This window comes from Trachemys scripta, chromosome 5 (assembly GCF_013100865.1).
Source record: "Trachemys scripta elegans isolate TJP31775 chromosome 5, CAS_Tse_1.0, whole genome shotgun sequence".
Taxonomy (NCBI): Eukaryota; Metazoa; Chordata; order Testudines; family Emydidae; genus Trachemys; species Trachemys scripta.
Window position 1 is genome coordinate 18,407,644 of NC_048302.1, and position 12,443 is coordinate 18,420,086.

At 38.8% G+C, this 12,443-nt stretch overlaps 1 protein-coding gene across 3 annotated transcripts in view; it reads right to left on the reverse strand.

Annotated features, from left to right (window-relative positions):
- BMPR1B (bone morphogenetic protein receptor type 1B) overlaps positions 1-12,443 on the reverse strand; it is a 276,624-nt gene that overhangs the window by 75,591 nt on the left and 188,590 nt on the right. For all 3 annotated transcript variants that reach the window (XM_034772218.1, XM_034772219.1, XM_034772217.1), the window contains one exon: positions 10,149-10,342. In XM_034772218.1, the coding sequence (XP_034628109.1) occupies positions 10,149-10,221 (73 nt within the window). In that variant the 5' untranslated portion in view covers positions 10,222-10,342. The remainder of the gene's footprint in view (positions 1-10,148; positions 10,343-12,443) is intronic.

Here is a 12,443-nt window from a genome sequence, read left to right on the forward strand (position 1 = left end):
TCTCAAAGGAATGTGAAGAACATCCATTTAACAAATAGCAGAACTTGTGAATATACAGAGATTCCACTCAACCGCTTTGAAAATTGACCCTGGAGAAAATGCCGACCCTCCTCGAAACAAAAACTCCTTGAAACAAAAACTCTTTCAAAAATTAATGCCATTAATGAACATTTGAAGTAGGGCAATACTTTTGCCACATTTCTGAGTCCTTGAATATTTCAAATGGATAACTTTCAATGGGTGGACTTAAACATTCAATGTGCGTCAAAATCTGCTTTATTGACAATTTTTTTAAAAAGGAAAAGAAGGTAATTTGTTCAATAATACTGAGATTTCATCTCTCACCTAATCACACAGGAAACAGTAGTATAATGTGATACTGATTTAAACAATGTGCATTCCGACTTAAAATCAAAATGCAGAAGTATTTGGGTTCAGCTTCCAGCAGCTAACTTGCACTATGGTGGACTAAACCAGAGCAAATGCTAAAAAAATCTCTGTATCTCGGGATATGGGGTTAATTCAGTCTAGCAAAATAGCAAACTCTATGACCTTAGGAGCACCCTGTTGAGTCAATCTGATGCCAGATGCTGCTACTCTGTATGAAGATGCTGTGTAACTACTGCTGGGTCATATTAGCAGGTAGTTGTTAACTTCAACCATGTTATAAGGAGGGTAGGAGTATCCCCCTGGGCAGAGAGAACGATGATGAAATCAAGCAGAAGTCAAAACTGTGGAGAAAGTGTAAGGTTATGTTTATTTTTCCTTTTTACTTTAATTTCCAATAAAGGCAAACCCAGAAAAGGGGAAAATTTGGACTATATATAGTTTGTGCATATTCAGTTCAGAGCATGGTGGGATCTACACTTGAGTACACCCAGTATCTTTATTTCTTTAGGCAATGTATTTAATTATAATACAAAAGTAGTTTCATTTTTTAATATTGCATAGAAAATAGAATCAGACTGTTAATACATTTCAGAAAATGTAGGTTTTGTTAATCATGGCCACTTCTGCACAAAGTTAGCTAACATGAACGACGAACGAGGTATTGTAGAGATCTCCCTTTCTGGTTAAGTTCCAGGCGAAGGCTAGTCCAAATGAGTTACTAAAGATTTCTCACAGTTTAATTCACCATACACCATTTTCTTCTATGAGCCCCACAGATAGCCATTATGAAATTGGACCAACATTACTGCTGCTTTTACGGATCAGGAGGAGAGCCCAAAAAGCAGCTATGTATTGCCCAGGCACAGTACAACATTCTCCACTAGAAGCCTGAATTTCATCAACCCAGTAAGAGAGAGAGAGACTGAGACACTTGTTCCTGAACCTGAGCCTTTTATGCTGCAAAGCCACCAAACCAACCAACTACAATTCTGCTGTTGGCAAGAAATACAAATTACTAGAAATCCCTTGCAAATGAAACCCAGCTGAAGTCTGGGTTTAAGCAGAATACCAGATGTCTCCTACACTGTGTGGCTTTGATAGGTTAAATTGAGCATAAGAAAGAGATGAAATATTTATGAAAATTAAATTTGTAGGATGCATGTCAGTAAGCCTGAGAAACACTTTTTCGAATGACGACAGGAAACCACATTTTCCACCCAAACAGGTTAGGTTATAGCACTCGTAGTCACGAGTCTCTGAAATGATTATGTTTCATGCAAGCTGCTTAGCTTTTATTCAAACCATGCATTCCAGAAACAACTAATTCTAGTATATCAAGCATTTCTAAACTACATGCATAAATGAAAATTTATGCATTGCCCCCCCCCCTTTTTTTTGCACAAAAGTTTAGCATTTTGGAGACTGGCACACAGTCAAAATCACGTAAGGTATTACTCATGCCGCGATACTGTACATTTGACATCCAGTATCAATGGAATGAAAAAAATGAACTACTGTACATTTAAGGGGACGTCATTAGTTAAGCAGCTAATCTGATCAAAATGCATACACTTGACTTTCAGATGCTCTCTTCTTCAAATGCATACAATTTTCATTAAGCAACTTTCTAAAAATACCCATGAAACCAAAAGAGAATTTTGGGAATGGGTACAATGACAAAAATACAACATTAATTTAAATAAAAACTGGGACTAAGTGGCTTAGAGGATTGATAATTGCATATAGATCTTTTTAACTTTAGAGCACCTTTTCAAAGATCAGTAATTTACCACCCAATTGCTTAATGGTGGCCTATTTGAGATGACCATGATGGCATCAGTCAATTTCCGAATAGAAAATGTTCACATCAAAGGCCAACAGAACAACTGGAAGTTCTATATGGTCTGAGTCCTGCCTATCTCAGCACATCCTCTTTACCTATGCTAAGTGTTGTCAGTGAAGATGAACAATAGCTCATCTATTAATGGCCCAGATTTGAACTCTTTCAGACATTCTTGCTAGAAGGTCTTCAGCGATGCAATTCACTTCCCCTACTATTGGACTGACAGAGCCCAGAATTTTGGACCTTCATTGTATGCTGGTTATTTCTTCACTCAGATACACCTCTACCCCAATATAACGTGACCCAATATATCACGAATTCGGATATAACGTGGTAAAGCAGTGCTCCGGAGAGGGAGTGGGGGGAAGGGCTGTGCACTCCGGCGGATCAAAGCAAGTTCAATTTAACGCCATTTCTTCTTTAATACGGTACGATTTTTTGGCTCCCGAGGACAGCGTTATATCGGGGTACAGGTGTATGTGCTTGAGTTCTGGCTTAACTGGGGATTCATAGAATATCAGGGTTGGAAGGGACCTCTGGAGGTCATCTAGTCCAACCCCTTGCTCAAAGCAGGACCCAGACAGATTTTTGCCCCAGATCCCTAAATGGTCCCCTCAAGAATTGAACTTACAACCCTGAGTTGAGCAGGCCAATGCTCAAACCACTGAGCTATCCCTCCCCCCAACTGGGCTATCCCTCCCCCCAATTAAATTAAATATCCACAAAGATTAACTCCCCAAACATATCAGCTGACGTTATCTGTGTGGAGTTAATTTTTGTGGATATTTAGCAATCTGCTATTTTGAGAAATTTGCTTGGTATAAATGTCCAAGTGCTTAGGGAATGGACAATGGGTGCAGTTTTATTAATTAAAAAAAACATAAGATATGAAATTAAGCAAAAACCAAGGATTGAAAGGGGGAATGTACACAGAACTCACTTCTAAGTGGTCCTTTATATCTAAGGCACATTAAGCGGGCAATGTGGGTAAATGTGCACTGACACTGCTAATATTATACCTATTTTGTGGATTAACAGAGGGCCGCAGTTCCCAGGGCTGTCAGTCCAGTACTTTTCACACAAAAATTAACAGGCCCCTGACCTCAGTGAACTAGAAATACATAAAAATCAAACCTTTCCCACTGTAAAAACTCCTTCCGTTGATTTTACTGTGTATCTGGCCATTAGGTGAACCTGGCCAATGGAACAACTACACAGTTCTCTCCCCAAAAAGGTCAACTATTTATATCAAGAAACACAGTAGGCAACATACTCTGTATTTTCCCAATCTCTTTCAAAAGAAAGGTACAAATTGTTTAATTCTCTTTTGATGTAATGTTTATGTAGTAAGAACAGGATGCATTTATTCTGCAAAGCCAATAGGGTTTCAGGATTCATCACGATAAGACTAATATGCATTCATACTGCACATTTTCCATTCTATTTGCATTAACATTTTGTGGTTGAGGCAATAGTGTAATAAATTGCTGATAAATAAATAAATATAAATGAATGGAGATATCCTATCTCCTAGAACTGGAAGGGACCTTGGAAGGTCATTGAGTCCAGCCCCCTGCCTTCACTAGCAGGACCAAGTACTGATTTTGCCCCAGATCCCTAAGTGGCCCCCTCAGGAATTGAACTCACAACCCTGGGTTTAGCAGGCCAATGCTCAAACCACTGAGCTATGCCTCCCCCCCCGAATTACATCATCAGGGCTATTCTCATGATATCAAACTAGCTCCACAATCCTACTAATATGTCATAGCAATCAAAATGACGCTTTGTAGTATGCAACATTGAAGAAGCCAGCAAGCAAACTCATTTGGTTTCTTTCCCCAAAGACAGGATGCTCTTGATAAATAGCCTCAAAATAAAAACACAATAAAAAAGGTCTTACAATAGAATATCCAAATACTGTGGTTAGAAATGAGCACCAAATAATAGGCATTACACATTCATCAGCTTAATTAATGTATTTCACACTAGGCATATCAAATTATTTAGTCTTAATATCAAAATACGCAAGTTCAAGTAATGTGGATATTTTCATTGTCAACATGAAAAAAAAATCCCACAGGTATGCCTTTGTATCGTCTGCAGTGAACTCCTTTCAGGATAAAACCTATATTTAATATAATGAAGAAAGCAAAAAAGAAAGAATTGAGATTCAAAAATTTTGCCATTTCCCCCCTAGGTGAAGTGCCGTGGAGATCAGATTTCGAGCATCTGTGATGCTCACCACAAGTTGCTTTTACTGCCGATTAATAGCTGGAGATTAATAGCTGGGAATGCCACATAATAGCTGTAGTATAAAACTCTTAAACACACAACCATGGTTATGTATTTAACAGCTGTGTCAGCCTTAACTGTTGAAACTTCCAGTATATTTTGCCATATGGTAACCAGGATCATTTTACACTTTAAAATTATTACTTTAAATGCGTGTCATATAAATATACTGCATATCTACTTCTAAAGCAATATATTCTAGGGACCAATTATCCTCATGTTCCTTGATTCATCCTTCAGCTTTCAGGTTACTGAACAAAGTTGACTTGTGTATCATGACTAAGAGTTTCTGGGTTTTCAGCTGGGGAGTTTTACAATACACTGGCTATGAGCACTTATTACAGTTTGGGAGGAGGAGGTCTGGAACTTTGCCAGACAATAGCTAGGCCAGCAGGTGAACATTAGTTTTTTGGATCAGACTGAAGTATGGTACTCCCTGCTAAACCCCTCGGGCAGTGAACTTCATGACAAGTAATTATACCGAGGAATTTTGTTGCATCAGGTTTATATATTCACCAGATTGCTATTGTAATTAACAACTGGTTCCTTACTCAAAATCTCTGTAGCTTTAACACACATGCAGTACAGAACTTTCAGTCCTAAAGGTGGTCCGCTTCAGACCACAGGGATAAGCCTACCAGCAGGTAGCAATGCAGGGGTAAAGCTTGGACTGCCAGTGCCTACAACATACTTGTCTCCTGGACTTTAAACCTACACTTTCCACAAACACTACATTCATTTTAATTCATTTTTAAAAGCAACCCCCCGCCAATTTCTCCATGGCTTCCAGATAATGATTCAGGACCAGACTGGTGTGTGTCCTGCATGCCCATGAAGAGAAGTAAGGCACTCCCTTTTGCCCCTGTGCTGACTACCATCATCACAGGTATCAGCATGAACGAAAACAGCCTTTGCTGAGCCACACTTCTCCCTACACTCCACCTAAGCGGGCATGGGAGTGGTTAGAGCCTGGGCTCCACTCCCACAGTGTGCTGGGGAGGGGGTGTCGTACACTGTGCCAGGTACCAGAGTGATGCAAGGTACGTCATCCTCTGGACCAGAGAGAAAACCACAAGGCGGCCTGCAACTTCTCAGTCACAATCAGCTTTTTGGTATGTTCCTGGGTCACTTCAACTATGCATTGCCTCCCGTACGTGGGGTTTGTGACAGAGCGACTCTTTAGCCCATAACATATCTTTATAACTCAGCCTGCACTGCAGTTATTTCTTATCTTATTTTTTCTTTTTATAATAATGATGGGGCTTTGTTAGAGTTATTGGGTGGCCCGCACTTTTCCTAAAAGACTAAGCAGTTTCAAGGACTTGTCATCATTTTCCCCTTTACAGCACAACCCTTTACTTCCCTTTATACAGCTCAGTCAACATTTTCTCTTCTTGGTGTCCAATTAGACCAGCTGTGTGCTCGTTTTACATTCTTGAATTTTCAACCACCAAATGCATTTCCTAAGCCTCTTTCTGAAAAGTGAAAAATTCTTGCCAAAGCAGACTCCTGAGGGTTAAACGTTTTCTCAAATATTTCTATGAAAGATTTTTCTCAATATTTCAAATTGTAAGTAGCGCACAGTACAAATTCCAGAAAATAAGTTTGGCAATTTGAGTTGATGAGCCGCTTTGCTCTCCAATTCAAGTTGGCCTTTTGTCCCTCTACAGCAAATAAATAAGCAAACAAGCAAGCCCAATGGGACAAAGTCTGCTATTAGATTCATGTATCAGAGGGGTAGCCGTGTTAGTCTGAATCTGTAAAAAGCAACAGAGGGTCCTGTGGCACCTTTGAGACTAACGGAAGTACTGGGAGCATAAGCTTTCGTGGGTAAGAACCTCACTTCTTCAGATGCAAGTCACCCACGAAAGCTTATGCTCCCAGTACTTCCGTTAGTCTCAAAGGTGCCACAGGACCCTCTGTTGCTTTTTATTAGATTCATGGCACAACTGCTTCTGAAATTAGCAAAAGTGGGCAAAATTTGGCCCCAAATCAGACTAGCTTCCTAATATTGACACCTATTAGAGTACAGAATAATCCTCCAAGGGAAGCAGTGTGGAAGCACCATCTCTTGAGATGTTTTGAATTAGATTGGACCAAACCTCGGGAAATACCTGGCAGGGAAGAACTCTGCACCATCTAGATGCAGAATTGTTTTTTACTTAGGCTCTGTGTATGCTGCAAATGGAGGTGTGCTGCAGCTCACACAAGCATACTCTCATGCTAGTGTTAATTTAGCTAGCCCAGCTAAAAATAGCAGTGAAGACATGGCAGCACAGGCTCTGCAAGTCCAATCAGAACCCTGGGTACATACTCATGTTCCCAGCCCATGCCAGGGTCCCTGCAGCCAGGACTTCACTAATATTGTTAGCCCACCAGGTAAATTGAAGCTAGTGATGCCTATGAGAGCTGCCATCACCCTTCTGACTGAAATGTAGAGCTACTTTTAGATTGTTCTGTGGTTGTACAATGCCTAGCACAACAGGTCCCTGATGCAAGACCGGAGCTACTGCAATACAAAATAAAAGTATAATCTTTATTGTACATGCCCTACTTCTATACACTTCTTTAAAGTCTATTTCCCCATAAACTGCCCTGAGGTTGTATTTTTCACAACTTCAGTTGTCAACTAGCGTGTCATCTTTTCAATTTGTTAAAGATCTGGGGACAGATCCCAACCCAGAGAACAGATCCTTTTCATTGCTGCAGTAGTCTCTGCTTCCATATTTAAAGGCAGAGGACAAATTTTCACTCCTGGGAGCCTGAAGTTAAACTCTTAAATCCATATTTAGACACCTAAAGAGAAATCAGCTGATTTTCAAAGAGGAAAAACAGCTCTCATTGACTATGTGGAATTTGTGGGTGCTCAGCACAGTTGAAAATAAGATTACTTGTCTAGGTGATTACATTTCTATTAAGGAGCCTAATTTACAGGCACCCAGGTACAAATATTTTGGGCAGAGACAGTACACTATTTAAATAATAAAAAAACGCTGCAATACAGTCTAAACCTTGGTTGCACAAGTGTACAAGCAATACAGAGAGGAGGAAGGCATTGCAACACACAAGAACAACAGGTCCCAGGCCATCACAATATGCAAGAACACGGCAGCACCTATGCTATATGAAGGAGAGTATGCACCAAGTATGCACCTCTAACTGAGGCATGGCTTGTTGGACCATTAAATAGGCTTGTGGTTAGAAGTTGAATAGGTGAGTGAATTTGCTGTAATGAGCATGAGCACTGACTGATAAAGATACCTGAGGGCATGCTGCTCTTGCTCAGAGGAAAGGTAACAGCCAAACAGTCCTCCAAAAAACAACCTGGCCTGAGACAGCAAGATGCCCCCAAGCTAAGCATGCTGCTGGTTACTAGTCACTACAAACACTGTGTAGGCATCACCAGTCAAGACAGGATTTGACCCTTATCTGGCAAGATGTGGAGACAATGTTCCAAATGTAACACATAGATTCATAAACAGTTGTGTTTGTGATATGGTATGAGGTGGTCTTCTGCCAATAACATCGAATCATAGGACTGCAAAGAACCTTGAGAGGTCTACTAGTCCAGTCCCCTGCACTCATGGCAGGATTAAATATTATCTAGACCATCCACGACAGGTGTTTGTATAACCTGCCTTAAAAATCTCCAATGATGGAGATTCCACAACCTCCCTAGGCAATTTATTTCAGTGTTTAACCACCCTGACAGTTAGGAAGTTTTTCCGAATGTTCAAGCTAAACCACCCTTGCTGAAATTTAAGTCCATTGTAATTATGCTGTCAATAAGATAAATAATTCTAGATTTTTATTTTTTTTTTATTCATTTTTATCCATTTGAAATGCCCTAATAAGACAAGCAAACTGGGACTCTTATGGCTGAAAAATGGTGTGCATATCTTTCACCGATCCACTGCAAGTTTCCTCTATCAATCAGTCCATGCCCCTACAGATGCCTGTCTCTCAGAATATGTGTCTTCCTTGAGGGTCCACCAAACCATTAAGATTCTGTGTGTCTTTTATAAAAAGGCCAAGGATCTGGCCCTGAAATATGGTCCATGTATCCAAAACCTATTAGAGGTTGCTTCAGCAAAGTTAAATGCTTTTTAACAAAACTCCTATACTTTTTGGGTAACCCAAAAACCCTTTCTTTTCCCAAGACTTCATCAGAGATAAAGAATAAGGGCACAGAGCAGACTCATGAAGTTAATTTTCTCCTACTGACTACTACCTTCTTACCACACATTAAATCTTTGAGAGCAAATTGACTATACAAAGGTACTACTGCTGTTTCTTCTGACCATTAGATTTAACTGTATCATGTCCTATTAGGGAGCCAGAGTAAGATTCCCTAAAGCACCGGAAAAAGCAAAACAAAACAAAACAAAAAAACCCCACCAAACAAAAAATCCCCCAAAACAAACCACATGTCCAGTACTGAAGGATTGTAGGTGAGTCACAGAAAGTTTAAATGTTTAATAAACAGAAATGACTAATATATGGGGAGAGAGAAAAACCTTCCTTGTTGTGAATATTTATTTTTCTTTTTAGATGCGATAGTCCACTTGCTAACTGCCGCACGGTGAAAACAACCAACCAAAGGAAAAGGACCTTTTGCCATCTTTTCTGAAAGTATACTACTTCAAAAAAAGTCTTTGAAAGATGGCATAACATTTATAAGGAACGACAGTATGTGTATAAAACAAATTACTTTAAGCACATTTATCTGCTATCAAAAATATTTTCTCAATTATTGCACTTGCTTTCATACGGTGGTATTGTAAACACGTGAATTTCATGTAGCTTCCTTATCACACTCTCGACAATGTATAATGCTATTGTGTCTCTGCTGTCAGTCATTCACAATTCTTCCTTATTACAACCTCTGCTTATTGCGCTTTCTGACTAGTAAATACTGCACTATTATAATTAGCCATATTCTTCATTTTTGCCTTTTAAAAGTGAAGTATGAAATCTATCAGTCCACATTATTGAACAAGCAAAATATGTTTCCTAATCCTTGCTATTGATAAATCCTTAAAACGAGTGAAGTTAAGGAACAGCCTCTTAACATTATGAAATGTTCAAAGATAAAAATATATAACTCTATAATTAGTAATCTTTACCTGTTTCAATTTAATGTATTTGTTACAAAAAATCTTTCTTTCCACCTGAGCAACAAATTTCTCATATATTGCATCAAAACTCTAACAGAAAACATCACTTGGAGCGGATATGTACTGCATCCCTAAACATGTTGGTTGACTCTACAAACTGTGTCTACTGAGAGCATCAACTGCATATTCAGGTCTAAATCAGATTAGAAAGTAATTTAGACAATTGCAGTCTCAATAAAAAACTTCTATTTTACCTCTCTGTAACTACTGTATCTCTCTGTAACTACCCTTTGAAATTCTGATCCCAATTCAGACATACTACTTACATATGCCATACAGGCAGTTAAAATACTGTACTTTCACAGACTGCACCGTGGTTTGGAAATTCTTAAGCTGTGATTCCCCATGCTAAACTTTTCCTTTCATAATAAAATTGAACAGCTAGCTGTTATCTTGCAGCTCACCACCCTGTCATAATTACATTGTAGAACACTTTTGCTTCTTACCCTTGGTGTGCATGGAAAGTAGCACGATCAAGGAAATGTGAAGCTGCCAGTTTGATTCTTCCAGCCAACCCATTGCTGCAGGAGAGTAGTGATTCTGATTTGCCTGTGTTCTTCTGTTTCTTTTTCTTTTCTTATTTCAATGATAGTCCTGTGCTTCGCCTCTGTCAGATCCTCAGACCAGTCTGCCAGCAAGCCTGAGAGGAGAATGTGAAAGACAAGCCTGTTACAAACTGGTTCTGTCACCACATAGACCTCAATTGATCACCTCGTGGGGAGGACAACAAAAGGGCAGCAAGGATCCCAAGCTGGAGTGGATTCCTGAGACAGGAGCATGGATTGACTGCCCACACAGGGATTTGTGTAAACTTGGAAGCTGCAGCCGGAGTCTTTAACTCCCTCTTTACTTTACACATACAAAAAACAAAGCTCTGAAAATTCATATGAAGTTTGTATTGCATTTTTCAACGAGATGTAAGCAAACCCCTCTTGTCAACTACTTACAAATTGTTTGTTTTATAAACTGAGCACTGCCTTTGGCTTTTGTTTTTAAAGTCACAACAGCGTTTTCCTATGCACTTCCAATATTAAGGGAGAAATAAGGATTGCTCTGAAGCAATAACAGAAGACAGCTAAGAAAGATAAGAAATATAGAATGTCTGTGTCTGCACACTGTGTCATTCAAAATTAAATTTTATTACCCCCCCCCGTATGAACAGTGATTTATTGGAAAATTGCAATAAACAGATTTTTTAAAGGTCAGTGGATTCCTCATGTAACTGGACTCCTTTAAATTTATATAAATCACATGAAACTACTGTAAGTATATTAATGAATTAGAAATGCATACAGATTTCATGAAATCTCTCAACTGTGTGCCATTGGTCACAGTCGCAATACACACTTTTTGTATTCTGCTAGAGGCTACTCTATGTGTCAGAGTTCTAAATTACTGCTTTCTTCATTTTTATACAGATAAATATTTATTTCAGTTTGTTTGTTTATACACAACTGACGTCCTGGGGACAGATCCTTCACTAATATAAACTGATAAATCTCCAACTGACAGATTATACCCGCTAATGATCTGCTGCCTGCTTTGGTAAATGGAAACAGGAAGCAGATGTACAAACAATATTACAGTATCAAATATTAAAAGTTTGCGATCTTCACTTCTAAATAAATTTCAATAAAAACACTATGTCCTGAAATGGGAATGTAACAGGACCTCACTAATCCACACACAACAAAATTAATTGATGGTCTCACCATCTCTGAGCAAAGATTTAATAGCTGAGTACTCTAGTGAGGGCTCATATTGGTCATATATATGTACAAATATACTACAGTATTGTACAGTTATTAGTACATATTGATGTATTATCATTAATAATTAAAATACATTATAATTGTCTAAATAAATGAGCAAAGTACATTTTGTGATGCATTAGTCTTGCTTTTTTATAGTCTTTGTTCACTTAAGACCTGATACTGACCCACTGAAATCAATGGGAGACGGTTTCCAATGATCTCGAAGGGCTAGATCCTGTCACCCATACTTGAATAGTACCTTACACCACAAGTCATCCCATTGAAGCTCTTCAAGTAAGGGACCATCTTTTGGTTATATCTTTGTACATCACCTGGCAAAATGAAACCTAGATCCATGACTAGCACCCCTAGGTACTACCACTATACAAATAAAGAATCAACAACAACAATGCAATAAATGCTACTCAGTGTTAGTAAGACTAATCTGTCCCACTGCTGGCAGAAAAGACCCTTGCTGGCCAATTAAAAAAATCAAGTAATAATACTGTCTGCCTCTCAGACTTCAGCGTGAATTAGTGATTCTACTGCATTGTATTTACTTTTTCTTTCCTTATTTTTTTTATTTTAATTCTTTAGTGACTAACTACATTATACCAAATACACTAACAGAACATTCTGGCCATTCCCATCATTTTCCTTCATATAATATATATATATATATATATAGCGAGAGAGAGAGAGAGAGAGATACCTGCCTTCACTAGCAGGACCAAGTACTGATTTTTGCCCTAGATCCCTAAGTGGCCCCATCAAGGACTGAACTCACAACCCTGGGTTTAGCAGGCCAAATGCTCAAACCACTGAGCTATCCCTCCCCCCAGTACAGAAATAAAGAAACTTGTATGTTCTCAGCCTCATCACCATCTGTTCTGAGATTCGCTGTACATTTTACACCATTTTTCATAGGAAAAACATGATCCTATCTCCTACTTTATTTTTAATATGTGTGTTTTACTTCAAAGGCAT